The sequence below is a fragment of the Fusarium redolens genome (genome assembly GCF_020744475.1).
Source record: "Fusarium redolens strain MPI-CAGE-AT-0023 chromosome Unknown BKA55scaffold_3, whole genome shotgun sequence".
In the NCBI taxonomy this organism is placed as follows: domain Eukaryota; kingdom Fungi; phylum Ascomycota; class Sordariomycetes; order Hypocreales; family Nectriaceae; genus Fusarium; species Fusarium redolens.
The window spans coordinates 2,872,614-2,895,479 of NW_025763666.1; the positions used below are offsets into that span (position 1 = coordinate 2,872,614).

At 46.8% G+C, this 22,866-nt stretch overlaps 8 protein-coding genes across 8 annotated transcripts; 5 read left to right on the forward strand and 3 right to left on the reverse strand.

Annotated features, from left to right (window-relative positions):
* Positions 1-388: 388 nt before the first annotated feature.
* Positions 389-3,812, forward strand: BKA55DRAFT_253880 (uncharacterized protein). The gene is made up of 9 exons (XM_046185379.1): positions 389-460; positions 510-927; positions 982-1,423; positions 1,470-1,591; positions 1,641-1,856; positions 1,906-2,982; positions 3,030-3,147; positions 3,194-3,335; positions 3,386-3,812. Exons 2-9 carry the CDS (start codon positions 568-570, stop codon positions 3,657-3,659), a joined length of 2,751 nt encoding a protein of 916 aa, XP_046054351.1. The 5' UTR covers positions 389-460; positions 510-567; the 3' UTR covers positions 3,660-3,812.
* Positions 3,813-4,321: 509 nt separating this feature from the next.
* BKA55DRAFT_660962 (cytochrome P450) lies at positions 4,322-6,040 on the forward strand (the record flags this gene model as incomplete). Its single annotated transcript, XM_046197564.1, has 4 exons — positions 4,322-4,676; positions 4,727-4,956; positions 5,003-5,056; positions 5,103-6,040. The coding sequence occupies exons 1-4, from the start codon at positions 4,372-4,374 to the stop codon at positions 6,035-6,037; spliced, it is 1,524 nt and encodes a 507-aa protein (XP_046054352.1). The 5' UTR covers positions 4,322-4,371.
* Positions 6,041-6,161: 121 nt separating this feature from the next.
* Positions 6,162-9,448, reverse strand: BKA55DRAFT_590845 (cytochrome P450; the record flags this gene model as incomplete). Its single annotated transcript, XM_046195150.1, has 6 exons — positions 6,162-6,203; positions 6,241-6,865; positions 6,958-7,184; positions 7,773-7,917; positions 7,970-9,143; positions 9,193-9,448. The coding sequence occupies 6 exons, from the start codon at positions 9,446-9,448 to the stop codon at positions 6,162-6,164; spliced, it is 2,469 nt and encodes an 822-aa protein (XP_046054353.1).
* Positions 9,449-11,105: 1,657 nt separating this feature from the next.
* BKA55DRAFT_559287 (uncharacterized protein) lies at positions 11,106-12,892 on the forward strand (the record flags this gene model as incomplete). Its single annotated transcript, XM_046191953.1, has 4 exons — positions 11,106-11,775; positions 11,825-11,987; positions 12,037-12,123; positions 12,182-12,892. Exons 1-4 carry the CDS (start codon positions 11,585-11,587, stop codon positions 12,887-12,889), a joined length of 1,149 nt encoding a protein of 382 aa, XP_046054354.1. The 5' UTR covers positions 11,106-11,584.
* A 232-nt stretch (positions 12,893-13,124) lies between these two features.
* On the forward strand, positions 13,125-14,283 carry BKA55DRAFT_535544 (uncharacterized protein; the record flags this gene model as incomplete). The annotated part of the gene is made up of 6 exons (XM_046189716.1): positions 13,125-13,161; positions 13,214-13,697; positions 13,756-13,761; positions 13,820-13,835; positions 13,904-14,075; positions 14,138-14,283. The coding sequence occupies 6 exons, from the start codon at positions 13,125-13,127 to the stop codon at positions 14,281-14,283; spliced, it is 861 nt and encodes a 286-aa protein (XP_046054355.1).
* An 87-nt stretch (positions 14,284-14,370) lies between these two features.
* BKA55DRAFT_719194 (heterokaryon incompatibility protein-domain-containing protein) lies at positions 14,371-16,496 on the reverse strand (the record flags this gene model as incomplete). Its single annotated transcript, XM_046200957.1, has 4 exons — positions 14,371-14,435; positions 14,531-15,232; positions 15,277-16,095; positions 16,148-16,496. 4 exons carry the CDS (start codon positions 16,494-16,496, stop codon positions 14,371-14,373), a joined length of 1,935 nt encoding a protein of 644 aa, XP_046054356.1.
* A 2,331-nt stretch (positions 16,497-18,827) lies between these two features.
* BKA55DRAFT_559292 (general substrate transporter) lies at positions 18,828-20,826 on the reverse strand. The gene is made up of 3 exons (XM_046191954.1): positions 20,381-20,826; positions 20,262-20,324; positions 18,828-20,212 (listed from the first exon to the last, which is right to left on the reverse strand). The coding sequence occupies exons 1-3, from the start codon at positions 20,578-20,580 to the stop codon at positions 18,910-18,912; spliced, it is 1,566 nt and encodes a 521-aa protein (XP_046054357.1). The 5' UTR covers positions 20,581-20,826; the 3' UTR covers positions 18,828-18,909.
* A 196-nt stretch (positions 20,827-21,022) lies between these two features.
* Positions 21,023-22,846, forward strand: BKA55DRAFT_590849 (uncharacterized protein; the record flags this gene model as incomplete). Its single annotated transcript, XM_046195151.1, has 1 exon — positions 21,023-22,846. One exon carries the CDS (start codon positions 21,023-21,025, stop codon positions 22,844-22,846), a length of 1,824 nt encoding a protein of 607 aa, XP_046054358.1.
* Positions 22,847-22,866: the final 20 nt, after the last annotated feature.

A 22,866-nucleotide genomic window follows, 5' to 3' on the forward strand; every position in this document is an offset into this window, starting at 1 on the left:
GCTCTTATATGCAGGTACCTTGATAGTAACCTGGCGCTTGGCTATGAGATATTTCCTGTCCTGCCTGGTCTTATAACTCTTGTCGCCAAGGGTATTCGGCACGTTTTATACGAGAGGTTATTAGATGGATCTCTCGGCATGAGTCACCCCCACAACAACATTAACACATGCTTTTGTTTCTTGGCCGTGTTAGTTTGGAAAAGATTTTCGTTTATCATTTCTTGGGCTTTAATCAGGAGAAAGTTTACAAGTTCATGATTTGTATATATCGCTGATCCCCCCCAACTTTCTGTGCAGAGCTTTACTTGTAATACACACCAAATTATTCTGTTCAATTCGATGAACGACTCTTTTGTTGCAGTTTACCTACCTTTCGCAAATCTGGAGAATTCGCTGGAACTTCTCCTCTTCAGAGGAATCGCCAAGTCTGAAGCAGCAGACTTTGATCCGCCCTAAGTTTGTACGAACCTCATGATATTCCAGTGAGATAGATCAAGCTGACCGTTAAGATCTGGGACAAAGGCTTGAAAGAAGAAATCGAATGTTCAATCAACCGATGTCAACACCATGGCCCGCCGCGAAATTAACTTCCTCGGCCGTCTTGGCCTACACAACGGCAAATCCCGAGCACGAACCGCGACATGGCAACTAAACCCAGACAGGGCATCAAAGAGCACAGCAGAAGATATTCTTCGATGGATTGCGTCTATGACACCTGATACCGCGCTTGCGCATTTGGTGACGAACAGCGATGGTATTTCTGAGGCTGAAGCTACTGCGAGGCGACGCATTCATGGGCAGAATGTTGTTTCTTCGAGGAAGCCGCAGTCTTGGTTTATGCTGTTGTTGAGTGTTATTCCGAATCCGTTTAATATCTTGTTGATGTTTCTGGCGATTCTTAATGTTGCGATGCCGAATCCTAGCTGGGTGTGTTATCTTGGTTCGTTTGGTTGGATGAGATTTATACTGACTCGTGATTAGGAGGGTTTTGCTGTTCTTATGGTCATGATCGTCATTTCCGTCGCCGTGCGCTTCTGGCAAGAGTTCCAAAGCGGTGTCGCCATCTTTCGTCTTCAATCCGCCATCATTCCCAAGATTCGAGTCCGTCGACCTACAACCTACACCGATGAACTTCAACTCTCCTGGACAGAGGGCACTGTTCTCGAGACTGACCTCGTCCCCGGTGATATTGTCATTCTTGTTCCTGGTGCTATTGTCCCAGCTGATTGTCTTATCCTTGAGTCATCGTACTTGAGGATTAGTCAATCTGCTTGGACGGGTGAGAGTGAACCTGTGGGTAAGGACGCAGGACCTCATGATGCGAAAGAGGCGTTCTCGATTTTTGACTTTGGTAATGTTGCGCTTATGGGGACGAATATTGTGAGTGGTCATGGTGTTGGACTTGTTCTTCGGACGGGCGATGGTAAGTGTCTCCAATCTGTTCCTGGAGTTTGGGCTAACAGTTCTAGATGCTATGATCGCTACCATGGTCAAGGAAGTTGAAAAAAAGAGACAGCCCAATGCCTTCCAGAAAGGTATTCTCAATGTAACTTGGATGCTCATCGGATTTATGGTCGTTATGGTTCCTATCGTAAGCAATCTTCGAACCCATTCGCCTACTTCTACTGACCATCGTTCAGGTTCTCTGCATCTCCGGCAAGGTCACCGGAGACTGGAAGAACGCCGCGCTCTTCAGCATCAGCGTCGCAGTCGGCCTCGTCCCCGAAATGCTCCCCGCCATCGTCAACGCCAATCTCGCTCGCGCTGCCCATCAACTATCCAAGAAGCAAGCAATCGTCAAGCGTCTCGACTCGGTTCAGAACCTCGGTGCTATGACTGTTCTGTGCAGCGACAAGGTATGTACCCCCGTTTCATCGCCTTGTTTTAGGGCTAACGATGTTGCAGACGGGGACTCTTACCAAAGACGAGCTCTCAGTGCACAAGTACTCCAACGCTGAAGGAGAAGACAACCTCAACATCATGGAACTCGCAAAGGTCGACTCTCAAATCCAAGGTAACAGCGGCAACAACATGGACAGGGCGATTCTCAACTATCACCTCCCCAACGGCGACGAAGTCGGTATAGCCCACTATGAGCAAGTCCGCGTCATTCCATTCGACTTTGAGCGTCGCCGGTCCGGCTGTATCGTCCGCGGCATCACAGGCCAATACCTCCTCATCGTCAAGGGCGCATTCGATGAAGTTCTCACTCGCTGCTCTTCAATGCGCTCCGCTGGTAAAAGTGAGTATCTCAGTACTGAAATGCAGACCCGATGGAGACAACTCGCCATGCAGAAGAACATGGAAGGATATCGCGTTCTTCTCGTTGCATCCCGCATCCTCGGCAAGTCTTATGTCAATGAGCTCGATATGCTCGAGACAAACATGACTCTCGAAGGAATGATCAGTTTCTCCGATCCTCCCAAGGACGACGCAAAAGACGCCATCGCAAGCCTCACCGAGCTCGGAGTCCAAGTAAAGGTCTTGACCGGTGACTCCCTCCCCGTCGCCCTCAACATCTGCCGCTCCCTCGAACTCCTCCAACACTCCGAAGCAATGGACGATGACGCAGAAGCCATTTCAGGTCCTGAACTAGCCCTCCTCGAAGACTCTGACGAATTCGACCTCGCCGTCGAACGATGCAGTGTATTCGCCAAAGTAACCCCCAAACAGAAAAGTCTAATCGTTCTCGCTCTTCAAAAAGCCGGTAACTGCGTTGGTATGCTCGGCGATGGAATCAACGACTGTGGTGCGCTTCGAGATGCAGATGTTGGGATCTCTGTTGATTCTGGAGCCGGTGTTGCGAAGGATTGTGCGGATTTGATCTTGACAGAGAAGGGACTTTCGATTATTGTGAGGAGTGTGGTTCTGGGAAGGATTACGCATGGGAATACTATCAAGTATATCAAGATGGTGGCTTCGTCCAATTTTGGTAATGTTTTTAGTATTCTGGCGGCTAGTGCTTGGCTGCCTTTTACACCTGCGAGTATTTATCATTCTTTGACGGGAGTATGCTAACTTGGATATAGATGACCAGCATTCAACTTCTTGCTCAGAATTTGCTCTACGATATCAGCCAGATCGCCATTCCTTGGGATCGAGTTGACGAGGAGTATTTGACACAGCCAAGAAGATGGAACGCGATGGGTAGGTCTCGTTGTCTCTTCATATGAGTGTGTCTAACAAGCAGCAGATATCCTCAAGTTCATCATCGTCCTCGGTCCCACGAGTTCGGTCATCGACATGTGCACTTTCCTTCTCAACTGGTTCTTCTACGGCATCCGAACTACCGACGACAATGTCAAGCTCGCACAAACACATTGGTTCCTCCAAGGGTAAGCTATCCTCAAGTCTTCCCATTTCAAGCCACTAACAGCTACAATAGTCTTCTCACCCAGACTCTGATCGTCCACTTGCTGCGTACAGCGAAACTTCCCATCATCCAGAGCCGCGCAGCACCGATTCTCGTATTCTCAACTGCATCCATCATGGCCATTGGTTTCGTCCTACCCTGGATCCCGGCTTTCAGGCCCGCGTTCAGCTTTGCTCAACCAGCACCGACTTTTGTTGGATTTTTGGCTGCTGAGTTGTTGCTTTATGCTGTGGAGGTTCAGGTTGTCAAGATGATTTACATCAAGATATTTGGTACTTGGCTGTGAGCTGAGCTTCTGAAGTTTGTGGTCAATGTCATTGCAGGTGCTGCAAAATGGAGGAGGGATAGGGTTTTTTATCGGTTCGCCCGGTTTTCCCTATTTCGTAATAATAGTTAATTTCTTTGATACCTTGATATACGTCCAATTGTTATCTTTTCTTAACTATCCTGTATATACCGCGTGCAGAATGAATGTATAATCGATATAGTCTATCATTCTCGGCGACGCCCCAGCTTCCGTGCCCATTTGCCGATCAATTCCTCGGAACAGGAGCCAATCGGATGCGTTGAATTGCCGAACCTTCAGATGACGAAGAGGAACAAAGGCAGCGGAAAACGGCTTTTGGTCTGATCATTATGGCAAGGCCTGAGGGATAAAGAGATTTAATAGCATTAAAACAGAGAGCTGACATTGTCTTTAATTATCTCATAGACGTTTGCCAGGTTATACCTCTATTCAAGGACCAAAATCTGGCCAATAGTAGACAAGAAAAGCATCAATTGACCAATCATATGCCATATATTTGAAGTGCCGAGGAGGAAACAGCACTACCCCTAACAGGGAAAGGCTTCCTCGGAGCTCATGAACGTTCACGTCTGGGGTAAATCCGGGGCATCCTACTATCCGACCTAGTAGTTATATCTTGATACAAATACTCACCTTCTACTCCTCAACTATCGCTAACCCATCCTCCAATTTCGATCTTGGTCAATTTACAATGGCTTTCACAGAACTCTTGATTTCCCCCTGGGCACCCGTAGCCCTCGCCGTGGCTCTTGTAGTCTGGTACATCCTCCCATGGATCAGCAACTCCAATCTCCGCGGTATCCCCGCTCCTTTCCCTGCGCAGTTCACCAACCTTTGGTTACTGTCTGCATGTCGTCGTGGAAAGCGTTATGAGATTGTTGATCAGGTTCATAAGAAGCTGGGTGTTTTGGCTCGCATTGCGCCGAACCATGTTAGTGTTGCTGATGCAGATGCTATCAACACTATCTACGGACACGGAAATGGTTTCCTAAAGGCGTAAGTCCAATCTAGCACTATAGTATGAGGACGAGGAGCTAACGAATTAGTGACTTTTATGATACCTTCGTCTCTATTCGCCGGGGTCTTTTCAACACTCGCAACAGAGCTGAACACTCTCGCAAGAGAAAGCTTGTTTCGCATACTTTTGCGCCCAAGTCTGTTTTGGAGTTTGAGCCTTATATCCGACAGAACCTCGATATCTTTATCAACCAGTGGGATCGCATCGCTAGCAACAAGGAAGCTGATGGTTATGGAAGCGTTGACTGCCTCAACTGGTGTAAGTAATCATCGAATCGAGTTTCGAAACGTACTGACATGAATAGTCAACTTTCTTGCTTTTGACATCATCGCTGATCTCGCTTTTGGCAAGCCATTCGGTAGGTTCATTTGGATATATAATAAGTATAAAGCTAATAGCATTAGGCATGCTTTCAACTGGAGCCGACATTGCTGAAGTCAAGGCCTCTCCCACCAGCCCAACCATCTACGCCCCAGCCGTCGAGATCATGAACCGTCGCGGTGAAGTCTCCGCCACTCTCGGCTGTCTCCCCCAACTCAAGCCCTATGCCAAATATCTCCCCGACCCCTTCTTCAGCCAAGGTCTCCAAGCCGTCGAGAACCTCGCCGGTATCGCCATCGCTCGCGTAAGCGAACGTCTCGAGCGTGGCGGTGATTCTACCCGCAAGGATCTTCTGGCTCGTCTTATGCAAGGTCGCGATGAGAAGGGTGAGCCTCTTGGTCGCGATGAACTCACCGCTGAAGCTCTTACCCAACTCATCGCTGGAAGTGATACCACTTCTAACTCTTCTTGTGCGCTGCTGTACCATGTCGTCAGAACTCCTGGAGTCATGCAGAAGCTTTATGAGGAGATTTCTGCTGTTGTTCCTGAAGACGTTGCTATTCCTGATTACGAATCCGTTAAGCATCTTCCCTACCTCGGGCACTGCATCAACGAGACTCTTCGAATCCACTCACCCTCGGGTATCGGTCTACCCCGTGAGATTCCTCCCAACCACAAGGGCGTTACTCTTCACGGACGGTACTTCGGTCCGGGCACTATTCTCAGCGTCCCCACTTATACGATTCACCACTCTACTGAAATCTGGGGTCCTGATGCTGAAGAGTTCAAGCCCGAGCGGTGGGAGACTTTGACTGATAAGCAGAAGACTGCTTTCATCCCCTTCAGCTACGGTCCGAGATCTTGTGTTGGAAGGAACTTGGCTGAGATGCAGATGAGGCTTATCGCTACTACTTGGATCAAGCGATATGATGTTCGTTTGAGACAGGATGTTATGGAGACTAGGGAGGGATTCTTGAGGAAGCCTATGGGATTGGATGTTGGATTGGCGCGACGATGAAGGGATTGTAAAAGAAACAAATTGTATGTAAAATCATAGGCGCAGCGGATTTAAATGATATTTATGACTTCATACACAAGTAGCCCATCTCTTAGTGAGCCCAATCGTACCTCTAGCGTCCTTTTCACCACAGAGCTCTGATCTTATCACTCCATAGGCTCATCACCTATCGGTCTGATGAGCAGCCAGAGGACTTTTCTCACACCCTCCTCTTCCTTATCAACCTTTCGCATTTCTTTCTCATACTCCTTCTCGCATCTTTCCCTGTCTCTATCCAGCTTCTTTAACTCCCTTTCCAACTTCCGAGGATCATCTGCGTGCTTTCTTTGCACCTTCGCCAATTCCTCCTCTACTTTTCTCATGACTTTCTCATAGTCTTTTCGAGCCTTTACAGAATCTTCAGTCCAATCGTCATGTGCCTTGGCTCTATCTTTGGTCATCTTCTCCTCCTCTTTCTTTCTCTGTCGTTCACTCGTTGAAGCATGCATTTTGCTTATAAAGTTATCCGGAACATGCAAATCAGGTAAGGTAGTTAGCTTCAATGGTGCAATCCATGGCTCAAGAGCCTGAAGCCTGCGTTGCTGTACAGTAACCGAAGACTGTATCGATGCATCTTCCAACGGTCCAAGAACCATGCCATTCTTCTCAACCTTGCCCTTGTTATCCAGAATGGGGATCTGAGCATAACGAGCAACTGCATCCAACTTCGCAAACTCAGCTTTGAGACCTCTAGGCATGAAGAGCTCTTTGTTGGCTTTGCTGATGCAGAGTTCACTTCGACATTTACTCATAGCGTAGGTCGAAAGAGTAGCTGCCGCATTGACTGAACTACCGACGATTTGTGCGGTATGTAGCGGTATCATTGATACGATACCGCCTACCATTCCCAGTATCTGAACTGGTGGACTAGCGACTGTCACACGATTGAGGTCATCGAGAAATCTGAGGAAGACTTCTCGGGGAAGATGATATCTATCTTCGAGGATAGGCGGGAAGGCTCGTAGGAAGGGGGAGCCAATTTTTGAGCCTGTTGCGGGAATGGCAATGGGCCTCTCTGATGTAAGAGGTGTAGGTTGTTGAAGTGTTGGAATAGGTAGAATACGAGGACGGCTATTATAGGAGAATGCTGGTTCTGAAGTTGTTGCAACTAGGCTGGAGTATGGTGGAGGCGCATCAGGGTATGAGTGACTGCGAGAATCCATATTTTTAGCCATATCATTAACGACAAGTTTCGTGATATGGATTGAAAGATCAATGAATGGTAAATGCTGATGCCAGACCGTTTATATAGCTAACATGTTATCGATCTTCTGATAGCTGAGGGTATCTGAGCTAGAGCAGAATCAGTTAGTCATTCGACCTGGAGACCTGGTGGCAAAAGCTTGAGCAAATAGTCTTATCGGATTGGCTGGTGCCTCACAAGGAACTCCATCTGGAATTCCCTTTATGTTTTAGAAAGAGAGCACCATATCTCTTCAAAGCTTTCTCGGCACTTTCGGCAGCTGATCATTATTAGTTTGTCTTATAGAGCTTGATAAGCGATAAAGCAGTACGGCATGCGAGTGGCTGTGAAGCTTGATGTACTCTCGGGTTACCTCTTGTGGCATCCTTCTGATCATGAGATTAGTACACATCGGGTAGTATAGCGCGAGGTACAGACTAGAGCCAACAAGTATGCAGAAAGTAACTCGTATTAGGTAGAGGGTATAGTTTAGCTCTCAATGATTACTCTGACTCCTTTACTTCCACTCTCCGTCATCGGAATGAACATGTCGTGGTCATAGCGAATATCCCTCTCCGTTGTCTCATATAGACGCATGTACGGCATCACTCTCAAAACTAGAGCTGTAAGAGAGAGGTATAACTCGCACAGAGCGAGACTAAGAAAATGTTAGTAAATCCTCTATTTCATGGCATAATGGTGTATCTCACTTTTTACCAAGACATCCACGACTGCCCTTCGAAAACGCAATCATAGACCTCTCCAGATCCTTTCTGATCTTGATGTCCTCATCGATCCATCGTTCAGGAGCAAAAGCATACGAGTCTGGGAAAACAGCCTCGTCGTGGTGAGAAATGGCTGCTGACATGCCGATTGCATAGCCTCGAGGTAGAACCAGAGTCGTTGGCTTCTTGTTAAACTCCCCTCGGTACACAAGGTCTTCTGTTGTCGGCACGCGGGCTGTGCGGCTGGAAACGCCATAGGATAGACGCAGACCTTCATTGATGACAGCTCCAAGATAGGGAAGCTGCTCCAGTGTCGTCCAAGAAGGTAAATGGCATGGGTCTTCAACAACTTGCTTCAGCTCGTCTTGTAGTTTCGTCAAAGTCTCGGGCTGTGATAAGAGAAAGTATGTTATCACAGCCAACGCCCAGCTCGTGGTTTCAGTGCCAGCGTTGACGATAGTAACAGCCTCTTCAACTAGACGATCCTGTTTCTTCTCACTTTCATCGAGCTCAGATTGCAGCAGATCTGCAAAAATACTCGGCCGATCATAGACAATGCCAGAATCCAAGTCGTTTTTCGTCTTTTGAACACGAGACGGGATGTCGATTTGTAAAGTTCGAATGAGAAGCGCAGTATCAGCTGGTAAATAGTCGACAAGATACTTACCCAGCTTCACGCTAGAAACAAGGATAGGAAAAAAGCGGAAGAAGAACACTGGTTTGAGTACCGCGAGTGTAGCTTCGCGATAATTAGGCTGCCACTGATTTTGTGATAGTAACCCAAAGGCTTCGCCGAAGCAATAGCTTGAAATGGCGTCAGATGTGAAACAGCTGTATGCATGCGCGATTTCAAAAGGTTTGCGTTCCTTCTCATCCTTGTTCTCGGCCAAGAGTTTATTGCAGAGTGTTTGTGCCAGGTCGTGGACTTCTTGTTCAAGACGTGCAATCATGGCTCGTGAGAAGAACTTGGCGACAGGCGCACGCCTGGCACGGTGGAGATCGTGATCGACGGTACCAAAAGCATTTCCTGTACCAGCTGCGGAGCCGTTGACTTGGTGGAAAGGCTTATCGCGTTTGCGACCGCCGACTGCGTAAATCTCGTCCGAGAAGGACATATCAGCGCAGTGCAGCTCATTGGGGTTGATCCGAACAATAGGCCCTAGAAAAGGATTAGAATGATTCGTTTCGTGTTGTCGAATTGCCGTTACCATATTTCTCGTGCATTTGTTTGATAGCATGGGTATAGCGACCGACGAGGATCACATCGTAGTAGAATTCGGGCAGATATGTTGCTGCCGCAAGTTTTGGACCAGGGACCTTGCTCAGCGGGTGAAAAGGCGAGATATTGTATAATGCTTGCAAAAGTTTAAATGCAAGCCAGGATAATATCAAAGCCACTATCCAGTCTCGGACTGTCAGCGACGTTATGCTGCCCTGAAAGGCTGACCAAGGGGCGTCCGCCATCGCGTCTCAAGCTTAACAATATGACAACGGGGATTGGCGGAGAAAGGCCGAAGAATAAGGGATTTTTAAATAGAGATTGATTGAATGTTTATTCCTTCAATCACATGATTAATGTCCGTCTGCCCTCTCGCTTACTCAGAACAATGTAACCCTTGAAACAATTATTTGGCTATATGAGGGTGTCACCTCCGTCCGTATGGGGCTGAATTCAACAACGCCGACCCACAGTCCTCCGTGCCAAGAGGACGTGCTTGATGAACCCACTTACCATAGATCCTAAAACCCTGTAAGACTGGCAGTCAATTAGTCAACTCGAATATTAAATTGACTGCCTTGCTAAACATATAAACGTTCATAGCTACCAGCAGAAAGAGTGAGCTACGCGAATATGTCCTTTATAGTGGTATTATAGTCCAATCCAGGTTTGGGTGGAGTTCTATGGAGAGCATGATGACCTCTTATTGAGAAAGGACTTAAACTTAATAAACCTATAATGTTACAAAACCACTTAAAGATCCTGGGTTCGAATGCGTTCGTAAGCAGATAAGTCTTCAGAACCCAGACTCTATACGGGGTCTTAAGTGATTAGAAAGTAAGCATGTCAGAAGATGAATGATTGGATTCAGCTAGAGCCGCAAAGGGCTTGAAAGGCAGGTAAATTGGCCTTGGAGGGCATAATAGATTGACTTAAAGGCTCAGACATGTATGCAACGTTAGCTTAAGACTGGTATTACTTTCATTGCTGGGGCCAAGGGAAACACAGCTCCACCAAGCTTCTGCCACTGCAGCAGTGTCCTTACGAAGGTACTCTGAAGGATTCGAAGTTGCCGTTGATGTAACTCTTCCATTTACCTCTTAAGAGTCATGGGAGCTTCAACATACAGTGTCCCTTCGATCATTTGTTAATGATGAATTCTGCGTCTAAATAGTGTACTAGATGTACCGCTCTGCGGTTCCAGTCAACCTACGGTCTTAAACGATTGCATTGGTAATTATTTCTCCTCAATTTCTTTCCTCCTTAAGTAATTTGTGTTGCGTCAGGCGATAAGGGTTGAGGTCTAAAATACATTTAAGGTTAATTCAAAAGTTCTGGGTTACATCGAGAGGCGCAACCAGCTTGGCCACTGTTTGTGACTTCTCTTCCGTTGGTCGCGAGTTGGTTGTCCGAAGTTTATTAGGCAATTGACGGAAAGGCCATAAACTAAGTTCTATGTAGTGATTATAAGCTCTCAGCCACAAGTCTCAACTGCAAATAACACACCTAGCTCACTATTTAGACATTATACCATAATGCTATAAACAACAACACAGATGTTCACAGCGCCTTCAACCGCACTGGCCACTCGAGAAGCCAGACTTGTCCAAATAGTCCGGGCTGAGCAGCAGCCTGCTAGCTGTCATGAAGACTCTTGTTATCCCTGCTGCTCACGAGTATAATGGTCTACTACACTATGTGGAACAGGCATACGGTCAGCATTGTGGGGTGCCTTATACGAGAATAGCGGACAAACGGCTGTTTGAAAGTGAACAGATTGAGCTACCCCATAGTTGGTATGAATTTGCGAATCAACAACGGTCAGTCATTGGTTACCCTAAAATCTTAGATGCATAACCATGTCCAGGGGCATCCGGTTAAATCACCATCTAACACGTTTCTCTTCACTGATTTATCCCTCACCAAACCTTGATTGCGGGATGCCTTCAATGAAAAGGAGTAAATCCATGCCGAGAGATAGTTATTCCATCCATCTACTCTATATCTTTTAGCCTCAATTCTGCCTGGTTAAGATACCTGGTAGTTTTGGTGTAGCCTGTAAGACCCTGCGCCCTAGGGCTGCAGAGTTAAGGGCTTGTCAAATCCCCTTCCAGCAATGATGGGCGCGATACAGCGGCACAACACTACGAACAGGGCTTGCTCCGGCTTGGCTTTAACAGGGGTTCTTGAATTTTGTCTCTATCCCATCAATTATACGGGATAGGCACTAATACAATTTCGACCGCATTTTTCTGCTTGCTTATTAGTTAAGTAGTCTATCCCGCGCGCTCAATCTCACCGCATTCCCTGACTTTCTTTCCTGTCATCTCTTGTCTAACTGAATATCACAGAGTACAAGCACAAAAGCAAGTTTCGAAACCATGCAGATTTCTTTCGGAATCATCGCTGCTTTCCTGGGCGCCTCTTCGCTAGTTGCTGCCTCACCAACTCAATCTGCCGGTGATCTCATGCTACATCTTAACAGCAAGGCGACGTCTGCACTAGAGAATACCAGAGCACCGACAAGCCGCAAGAAGTGTACAATCGCCAACGCCGAAGTACGCCGGGATTGGTAAGTTGTTCTCCCCAAGGCCTTGAACCGTTACTAACAATTGCTACAGGGCAGCCCTCTCGAAGAAGGAGAAGAAGGCTTACATCAATGCCGTCTTATGTCTGCGAAAGAAACCTTCCAAGGCGGACCCTTCTTTCGCACCTGGCGCACGCACTAGATATGATGATTTCGTCGCTGTCCATATTAATCAGACTCGAAGCATACATGGAACAGTGAGAATCGTGTTTCGTGAGGTGTAAATGGCGGTTAATAGCCTTCTAGGGAAATTTCTTCACCTGGCATCGATATTATACTTGGGCCTATGAAAAAGCTCTGCGAGATGAGTGTGGTTATAAGGGCACCCAGCCAGTAAGTAAAGCTCGATAACTCCCGATGACAGAAACTTAGAACGTACGAATTCATGTAGTATTGGAATTGGTTTGAGACTGGCGACTTTGCAACCAACCCTGTCTTTGACGGTTCCGAGACCAGTATGAGCGGTGACGGCGAGTTCTTCAAACACAACGGTTCTATTTCCGGCGCAGGAGCCATTTTTCTTCCGAGTGGTAACGGAGGCGGCTGTATCAAGAAAGGTCCCTTCGCCGGTGCAATCGCCAACCTTGGACCTCCCTCTCCCGGTATGGATGGAATGAAAGCCACTACGACGCCTCTCGAGTATAATCCCCGCTGTATACGTCGAGATCTTAGCCGTTACACCATTGAGAAGTGGATGACCCTTCACAACTTATACAACATCACTCTCGGCGACGCTTCGCATAGCGTCAAGGCTATGCAGGATGAATTTCAAGGACGGTTTGCGGATGGATTCTTGGGCTTGCATGCAGCTGGTCATTTTGTCATGGGCGGTGACTCATCCGATCTCTACTCTTCACCAAATGAGCCTGCTTTCTTTTTGCACCATTCTATGGTCGACCGCGTATACTGGATCTGGCAGGCCCTTCACCCGAAGCAGGCTCGAGACATTGCTGGCACTATCACTATTTCGAACAGACCTCCTAGCCGGGACGCTTTGAAGTCTGATCCTCTAAATATGGGAGTTAATGCAGCTGAGATCACTATCGATGATGCACTTGATACTTTGAGCGGCTCACCCTTTTGTTATATCTATCTCTAAGAGCTAAAAGTATATATCTAAATTTTATTTATTCTTTATCTTAGCAATAACCGCTCTATTTCCTACCGACTTGTCCATAAATCAGGATATATCTAGCCCAGTTATGTTCTAGACAATAGTGTTTTCATTCTGTTGAGCAAAAACGGTTCCTTTGAAGATAATTCTGACGCTGCTATTCATCAGCACAGCGAACGCGTTACCAGCGGCGGACAACAATGGTAAACTCTCTGATTTGATGCTTGACAGGAGAGACGTCCTTGACCCAAGAGTAGGTATGTAAACCTCCTATACAACGCAACTAAACTAACAGTCCACCTTTCTCAGTCTGCAAAGCCAGTGATCCAAACAACCAAGCCTTCAAGAAACATCAAGCCGATGGATCCGCTTTCTGCTCAACCTACATCCAAAGTACCACCTCCACAGCCGTAACCCCCATTGCTCGAACTACTTCATTCAAATCGAAAGTCACAACGATTACTCTAATCGGCGTCACTACCGTTAGAACCACCACCTTCCTCGTGACCGTGACCACTACGACAAAGACCGATTTGACTACAGTTACCCAGACGAGCACCGCTCTAGTTACTGACGTTACCACAAAGACACTTACGAACACGGCGACTAATCGAGTCACTAATACAAAGTCAGTTCAGGTGGCTGTGACGGATGTTGAGCAGATAACTCAGAGGATTACTAAGGGGGTCACCACGACTGTTACAGTCGATGTTGATACAACGGTTACAACAGATGTTACTGACGCTTCCACCGTTGATGTTCTGACTACCATCTCAGCCACGTTTTCTACTTTGTAAGTGCTTACCAAACATTATCTGTAAAGGGGGATATACTTACAATGAAACATACAGTGTTACGTGAGTCTCTGCAACGGTGACTTTGGAATGTTATTTCTTACTAATAGTCATCATTGAGCACCAACTCCTACGGTGTATGTTCCTGGTAGTAAGTTCTTCCCCTCTCACCAATACTGCTGAGGCCTCACTGACACATGTTCAGCGGAGGTCCATTGTGACGTTATTGGTTATGGAGACAGCAACTATTGGAGTGGAGGATCTGGTGAATCCATCAAAGGTCCTAGCTTCAGTGTATGCCGGGACTTTTGCTCCAGCGATTCGGAAGCCGCCAGCTTCAGATTCAACTCTAACGAGCGCTAGTGCTAGGGCACAGTGTGAGTCAAAACAATTCTGGGAGGAAATCCCAGTGCCAGGTACTATCTTGGTTTGTACTCAGTACTAACTTCAATACTAGGATTGTTGTGGTTACGCCAGATGCTTCAGCTCCTTGGACATGGTGTGGAGGTTTCTATGGCTACCAGTGTGATTAAACCGGATGCAGTTACTGTGACCAGTGGAACAACTACTGTTGGGGGTTCTTGAGAAAGCTACTTTATGTCTTGGGTTCAGCTTGTTTAGTCTATCATATGGGAAAAGAGGGTATATCAGGAAACACTGTTTAACACACTGTTAAGAAACATTATCCATCTCGAACAATCTCTCATGCAATAAACTCAATATTAGCACACTTCTATCTAAAGAAATATTTAGATTATACATAAATCAACTACAGGGTTTCTTTCCCAATCTCTGTAAGCAAATGTGACCCTCCTCCACCGTGGGGAAGTACCGTCCCCTTGACACCACTTCCTCTGTCTGAACAAATACCAATCTCCTCCATTACCACGACTCATACTATACAATCCCACGCGTTCATACAATCTAGCCTTTTCGATAACTGGCGTGAGAACGAGACACTCAGTACTTTGCCCATCTGCTGTTGATAGAACAGGCAACAAAAAGAGTCTCCGATCCGTGATAGAGTCCTCAAGGTAATCTGGGTGTGTGATACTCAACCCTAAGCCCCCGTCGTTGTCTCCGCTTTCAAAGGTGATTTGATATTTTCGCCAATCTCTATCGGAATAGTCCCGCGGGGACCAGTACACTTGTTTGAGAGAACCTCGAACCTGAAGGATTCCGGAACCTTGCTGAATATCCCCAGTTGGGCGCGAAGGTTCAACAAGATCGACTGAGGCATGTACGATGGTCAAATGGTGTCTGCAACCTGAGCTGCAAATCGTGGAGTTTATGTCCACGCCAACTCCCTTGACTGACATCCAAGGCCAACTTGGGGCGAGGCATGGATCCGGTCTCGACTGGTCACCACCATTTGAAGACGATCGCCACAGCAGTTCATGGACTAGATTACTCCTCCATAAGCCAACCAAATACTCATCTCCCAAAAGTGGGCGCAGGTTCTCTGCTATTCCAGCGATAGCAACGACTTTATCCGTGTCCTTTGTAAGACGCGCTCTTGAGTAAACCTCCGCAGCTCGAATCCATTTATCCCTAGGTTCAAGAACGCTTTTGACGGACTGTAGAGCGTATTCTCAATAAGTTGCGAAGGCGTTTCACCCGCTGGGAAAGACTCGCAGACTTCGTGGGTGGCGCAGCGGTAGAATATCTGATGGTCTGTGAAGTATAAAGTCCTGGTAGACAGAAAGCGCTCTTGGACTGTCCAGGCTCTTGAGGATATGTGACTGTCTTCAACGCTATTGACCCATAAGCGATGATCTACAAGGCAGTACGGCTCGGGGGCTCCAGTAGGCCCCCAGCAGCAGTCAATGATAAGTGCTTTAGTTCCCAGTGGGCTGCGATTACAGAAAAGACCTTCTGTACCGTCACGTGCGTGTGCAGCCACAATCGTCAGCGCAGAGTTTCCATAGACATCCGTCATCATATGTGCTTCGGTCGTCCAATCTTCGTGAGAATCTTGTACAATACAGAGCGAGTCTATCCAGATATACGAGTAATTCAGCCAGCGACATACAGTGATTGCGTCGCGAAACGTCTTAGGGAGTCTTGAGATAGGCGTGCCTTGGAAGAGGTCACTTTTGGTTGCTGATGTGAGCTTCAGAATATTGACTCGTCCCCAGCAGTGGCTTAGAGCGACGTAGGGGTATGGTTCGGAGTGGTGGTCGTTGTTTGTGATGACACGGAAGTGGGTATCATAGATCTTGACTAGTCTCGTAGGGGCCCAGTCCTTTGAGGATTTGCAAGTCTGATGCTTTTGCTGACAATCATGATGCCATCTTTGAACTAGATTGCGACTAGTCGCCGTGTCGGTCGAGTAGCTGATCCCATACTCATTAGACACAATGTCTTGCTTGCGAAACTCCACGGACTTCCAGACATCTAGAGGTATTGTCAGTCCATGATGTACATGAATCATAACTTGGGTGCATACATGCTAAGGGAAGCAGTGCATAATCTACGGATTTTCCGTATATGTTGCTAGACAAGGTCGTAGAGACTCTCCAAACCGGTTTAGAGAGCTTCCCGTGCCTTTTATGTATGTTACAAGTCAATGGAAAGTCAGATTTGATACGCGCATCTTTCATTTGTTGCACAATGTGTGTGCAGAACGCACATTTGGTAAGCTGCGATGAGGCTAGGAGCTTAGCGATGCTGGGAGAGTGAGGGTTGTTGATCAGCCTGCCAGGTGTCGAGATGTCTTGTGGCATGGTAAAGAAAACGAAGCATGTTTTACACAATGGCGACCTTGAACGTCGATCGGGAATTACTTTGTACGACATGGTGAATGTGTCGCGAAGGACTGAAAAAAGGCAGATATGTACTGTAGAGGCTTTCCAGGACTCGACAGCCTGATGTTCAGTATGTTAAAATAGATTTTGGGAATGAAGGGCTGTCTTGTCATCAGCTGTTTTATTAACTGTCTTCATGCTGACCGGAGCCAAAGTAAGCACCGTAAGCTTAACATGTTTTATGAAGGATGAGAAAGGATGAGAAAGGACGATAGGATGACAGGATTTGCTGCGGCGCTTATCTAGGAGGTCTATTTATCTCTTTGACCGGCATAAGCCGTCCACGAGGTCACTTACCCCGCTTTTTTACAGGTACCTGCAGGGTACATGAAGTTCCCGTCAGACAGCTTCTTCTTTCAACACCACCAAAATTATCAAAATCCTTATATGAATTGACCTTAACAAGTCTTAATTAGAACGATAAGCTCCCAAGAGATACATATAATAGATGATTATAGCTTTGATAGCTAGAATACCCCCCTTTCTGACTACTTGCGCTTGTATGCTTAGGAAGGCATCTCTACTGCAACGGCTTATATATAGCTTAGTATCCTTATTTACCTAGGAATTCATAGGGAAATATCCCTCGAGGACTATTAAAAGGCCCCTAGCCTAGGAGATTAGCGCCCCCTTTATCTATTTATAAAGTTCATATTACTATAGAAGTTCGAGCTAATTATATAGTATTTCTGTACCTTTAATTACACTAATCTTAATATAAGTAATAAGAGGGATCTTCTAAAGACCTTCTAAGCGGCTAAAGAGTAATCTAAGTATATATAAAGGGTATCTATTAAGCTCTATCTTCTAAAGACTAATCTAACTATAAATAAGTATATAGTGCTATTTACAGGCAAATTAAAAGAGATAACGCTTATTAAGGGAAAGCCTATATTAAAGGGCTTTAAAATCTAGGTTATTGTATAATAAGGCTATTTTCTGCAGTAGCTTTAGTATATAAAGGCATTACTAGTTATACCTATAACAGTTAAGCTAGAGGTATTAATACTATATAGCAAGAAGGGAAAGCTATAGACTGAGATCCCTCTTAGCAATATATAAAGCATTATAGTTTACCTATTATAAAGGCTATTAATAGCGATATATTATATCTTTATAAATAACCTCTTCTTATTACTGCAGCTCTTCTGCCTCCTTTAGTAGCTTAGATATAGGGCTATAGGCATAATATGCCCTAATTGCAGTATTACTATTATAATAAAGCAGATAAAAGAGACCAGGAAGCTTCCTAATAGTAAGCCTTTGCTATATAATAAGGTATATTTAATCCTAATAAAGGATAAGCAAGTATAGATAACTTTACTTATATTTCCCTTATTAATTTATCTCTTTTCCTTCCCTCTAGGTCCTTTAAATCGCTTAGAAGGATAGCTCTGTAGTGCTCTTCCTTTTAACTATATATAGCGCAGCCCCTCTTAACTATATACTAAAAGAGAAGAAATTACCTGCTAAAAGAGGCATAAAGGCAGAGGCATAATGCCTAAAGGAGGTCTTTAATAGAGATCAGGCTAGGATAATCCCTATTCCTTCTATTGCCGCTTAGTATAATAATAAAATAAATCATATAGACTGCAGCGATTAGATAAGATCTTATACCTTATATTAGTACTGTTTCTGGCGCGGTCCTTGGCAGGCATTGCTTTAGTCTTTCCTCCTTGATATTGCACTTGTGAATAGCTTTATTTTGCAGAAGAAGACCTGGCAGCCTTATTAGAAGCCCTATAGCATGCTTTGAGACTAGAAAGAGGCTATTTATAATGCCATTTTTAATAAGTATAGCACCGATAGCGGCATAAGGAAGAGATACCGCATAGGGAAGGAGGAAGACACTAATAATACAGAAGTATAGCAAAATCACCTATAAAGAGATATTAATTATGTCTATAGAGGCAGAAATAGCTCTTCTTATTGCCTTGCTTGTAAAGGCTTGCGGCAAGGGCAGCCTTGACCCCCCAAAAAGGCAAAAAAAGGAGGTTATCTCGAGGTTATTAGGAAATGCGCGAGGTCGGCAGACTAGGTATGGCTGCAAAGTGTATGATGTAGCGATTTGTAATAATGCTGACTGTTAGTACTTCTATCACACATTAATTTAGGTGTGTGTAGAGGTACCGGTCGTCACGGTCATTTTGATTGGCCCCCCGCCCCTGTCGTGACCTCGTGGACGGCTTATGCCGGTCAAAGAGATAGGCCGCTATACATACCTAACAAGGCGATTGATCAAGTGGGGAAATGCGACCAAAAGGATTTGTTTCGTCTTCTGTAAGTCATCAAAGTCCAATAGCGAAGTAGTTATTAATATGAGACTACCGCACTTCTTCCAAATACAAAATACAAGGCCCAGTCATGATCTCAGAATCTCCGCGTTTCGCCAGCGGCCCATCCTTTACAGCTTATAAGTTCCCATCTGTCGAGGACTGACCTTGTTATGAAACATGTGGTCAATCTCATCATATCGTCGCCCCTTGAGCTCAGGAACATAGACCCAACTCCAAATAAAGCCGATCAAGCCAAGACCGCCAAATATGAAGCCAACCTTGCCCTTCAGATTACCCTCATCAGGGTTAACCATATACGGAATGGCAAAGTTCATCGCAATGCCCATGACAGACTGTGTAGCAGTAGCAAGCGCCATTGTCTTAGCCTTGAGGTTCAACGAAGCTGTTTCGCCAAGAACAGCAAAGGCCATGGCTCCGACGGTGGCGAAGTAGACGTAAGCGTAGATGACTGTGCATGCGGCTTGCACCCACTTGGCAGCTGACGTTGGTACAACATCCATGATACCAATGAGGAATAGGAGAACTGTGAGAGCTCCCATGCCTGAGAGGAAGATCTTGCGACGGCCGAAGGAGTTGACGACGAACCAACTGCAGATGTTTCCAAGAACACCGCATGCGGTGACTCCGACGCCGAGATCAAAGCTGCGAGAGGTTTCGAGACCGGCGAGTTGAAAGAAGTAGGTCGAGTATCCCAGGACAAAGATGATGCCGACGAAGTGTTGGCAAACAAAGACTCCCATGCTGATCATGGTTCGGACAAGATCGGTTCCCTTGAAGCACTGGACCCATGATGCTTCTTCAGCAGAGGCGGCTTGTTCCTCGGCGATGGTCTCCTTGATAGTAGCGAGCTTGGCGTCAATGTCGACTCCAGATCCGTATAGCTGGATGAGTGACTTCTTGGCCTCCTCCATCTTACCCTTGCGAACCAGATACCACGGAGTTTCGGGAGCAAAAGGCAGACCAATAGCAAGGATGACAATAAAGATACCCTGCGTAGCCAAAGCACCCCGCCAAGCCCAATGGTCCGTCCTTTCACCAAAAGCCTTGATAACACCATTAGAAACCAACTGACCAATAGCAATTCCAAGGTTAACGCCCGCAGTAGCAATACCGCGAAACACAACAGGTGAAATCTCCGACGTCGCCAACGGGGCAAGCGTCAGAAAGAAACCGAGTCCAAGACCAATAATAAGCTTGGACATTAGGAAAGCGACATTGGTATTGGACATGCACTCTCCGATCGTACCGCCGGTCGCGAGAAGGAGTGCCATGACGAGAGAGTTCTTTCGGCCGACGTAATCGCAGATCCAGGAACACATGAAACCGCCGAAGAAACCGCCTACGGAGCTGATGCAGTTGAAGGCGGTTTGCCAGTCGGCGGGGAGGATAGCTTCGCCATTTTCGACATATCTGAAAATAATTAGTGGTAGTGAGGAGAGGGGTCCGATAACGGGCGTACCCAAAGTCACGTCGGAAGGCAGCGACGGAGATCATGGCACCGTTGATCTGAGCATCAAAGCCCCTATAAGGCATCAGTTAGTGACAGGAAGCGAGGAGATAGGATATGAATTGGCTTACCAGCCTACAGCTGCGATTGACCAGTAAAAGCACCACCAAACAATAGCCGGATGTTGACGAAAGCATTGCTTCAGCGTCAACTCATGCTCAGCCTGACGATCAGCCTCGACAGCATGGCTCTTGGCATCCATGAACTCTGTACCAGAAACCTTGGCCTGAAGTTCAAGATCTGCTTTGCCGGTAATATTCAAACTCTCCATGATTGATACAAGTTCTTGATAAGATAAAGTGGAAACTGATGATGGATGCTGGTGATAAAGATGGGGTCAACTGCCAAGTCTTATATACAGCTGCATAACCAAGTCATGAGCGTAGTATCATCAATAGTTTCCGGTTAAAGACAGGCCATATTGGTGACATGGCATGACGAGGAAAAGAAGCCCAAAAGTCATGCGCAAAAAGAATTGGCTTTTGCTAACACGGTCTAGACCAGTCTGGGGTTTGTGGGGAGACCAAAGCATTGGAAAATCTGGGGATGCCGAAAGCTGAGCTTACCCCAGTTTGGCTGACACGAGCGACATTCCCCGATGGCAATCCACTTTACGGCGTCACGAGTCAAGACGTATAAGGAGCGATATTCCCCGACGTGACATCCACGTTGATTCTTCTCCTCCACATCGAAACTGTTCCTGCAACTTGATCATGTCTCCGCAAGCAGACCAACCGATTGAAGGGGATCGTCGGCCAGGAAAGAGACCAGCTCCCCGGGGTACAGCGTTTTATCCCCGCAAACGAGCCAACACGGCATGTCAAGTCTGCAGAGCTAGGAAGACAAAGTGCGACAACCAAAAGCCGGCTTGTTCGTACTGCGTCAGCGTTGGGGCGACGTGTATTCAGTCCCCGGTTGATCTATCGGCATTTGACCCTGCGAGTCTTAAGATTTTGGAACGCTTGGATGAATTGGAGAAGTTGATTCGCGAGCCACGCAATGGCGTCCCAAGTCAAGATGTTGCGCAGCATGAGCCAGAGGTGTCACTAGCTGAGGAGTCTCCTACAGAGGCCTTACAGTTATCCCCAGAGAGCATGAGCGACATACCCCTGAGAAGCATCCTCCCCGAGAAAATGGAAAGCCTCCTCCTCTGGTCCGTCCTCTCACGCGACAAGTCATCCCACACAACTCTCCTTCCCGATCCACCCCAACCATCCCCATCTTATTCCCCCGGCTGCACATCACTAGCCGACATAGCGGATCTCGACACGCAGGGTGTGAAATCACTTCTTGATAACTTCTTCGATCACGTGCACTGCAAAAACCCAATTCTCGAAGAAGCAGCTGCTAGGAAGGTTGTTCTCAATGTCGTTATTGAGGGAATAGATTGGTCGCCTGGGTCATGTCTAACACTGATCATTTGTGCGCTGGGGAAGATTGCGACGCCGCTTGATGCGAGTTTTCACTTGAGGGCTGATTCGACGCCGTATTTGGAGGCTCAGGCGCTGTTTCAGGCGGCGCAGAAGAGGATTGGCACTCTAATGGCGAGATCGGATATCATTGGGGCACAGTGTTTCTTTTTGTCTGGGGTGTTTTTGATGAGCACTTTCAGGCCATTTGAGGCTTGGCGGTATTTCTCGCAGGCTTTAGCAACATGCCAGACGCTGCCATTCCTGCAGAGGGCTCAATCTCTTAGTGCAATGGATGGATCAGATCTTGGGGGGCCAGAATTGGGTGAGACGCAGCAAGAGGCTGTATACTGGTCTGCTTGGAAGTCTGAAAGAGAACTTCGAGGAGAGCTATCACTGCCTGACTTCAGCATGCCTTATTCTTCAAGCGTGCTATACCCGCCCTTCTTCCCTACACCTCCCCATCCTCTCGAGTCCACCAAGACCACAGCGTCAAGCAGACAGCATACAGCTTGGCTATTCTACCTCTCCGAAATATCTCTTCGACGCCTCTCAAGTCGGACATGCAACGACATTCTCGAACTCCATCGCGCATCAACATCAAACCTAGACTTCCTCAAACAACTCTCCCTCCTCATCCCCGCCTACGAAACCCAAGCAAACGAATGGGCCGAAAGTCTGCCCCCCGAACTCTCCATCGCCTCAACACCCCTCGAAGACAACGTATGCTGCTTCGTCCTCCGCGGGCATCTAGTAAACTTCTTCGAACGTCTCTACTGGCCCTTTGTAATGGCTCATCTCGCCGCTCTCGAACGAGGCGTGACTACACCTATCCCAGGGCGACAGTTTGTAGAGAAGGGCTTAGAGTATCATGTTCTGAATGTGGATGTCAACGAAGCGGGCTTTCTGCATCGTCATCATGGAACATGGCTTATGATTCGAGCTTTAGTTCGCTCAGCGACTGTGTTGCTTGCAGCTAGGCTCTTGGGATCGGGAATGCCTGCTGGTTGGAGGGATGCGTGTGAGAGGATAATGCAGGTTTTGAGGGCGTGGGAAGATGATATACCGGGATTATCGAACCATCGGAATTTCTTGGAGGAGGTTTTACATGGGCTGACCGTAAATTGATGTTTAACTTATGATGTACA

What these genes read in the sequence shown, in the direction of transcription:
- BKA55DRAFT_253880 (XM_046185379.1), top strand. Translation starts at nt 568, where the DNA reads ATGGCCCGCCGCGAAATTAACTTCCTCGGCCGTCTTGGCCTACACAAC. An exon ending in CTGTTCTGTGCAGCGACAAG is followed by an intron (nt 1,857 to 1,905) that starts GTATGTACCCCC and finishes ACGATGTTGCAG; the next exon opens with ACGGGGACTCTTACCAAAGA. An exon ending in CTTGGCTGCCTTTTACACCT is followed by an intron (nt 2,983 to 3,029) that starts GCGAGTATTTAT and finishes ACTTGGATATAG; the next exon opens with ATGACCAGCATTCAACTTCT.
- BKA55DRAFT_559292 (XM_046191954.1), bottom strand. Translation starts at nt 20,580, where the DNA reads ATGGAGAGTTTGAATATTACCGGCAAAGCAGATCTTGAACTTCAGGCC. An exon ending in TCAATCGCAGCTGTAGGCTG is followed by an intron (nt 20,325 to 20,380) that starts GTAAGCCAATTC and finishes GATGCCTTATAG; the next exon opens with GGGCTTTGATGCTCAGATCA. An exon ending in GCCTTCCGACGTGACTTTGG is followed by an intron (nt 20,213 to 20,261) that starts GTACGCCCGTTA and finishes AATTATTTTCAG; the next exon opens with ATATGTCGAAAATGGCGAAG.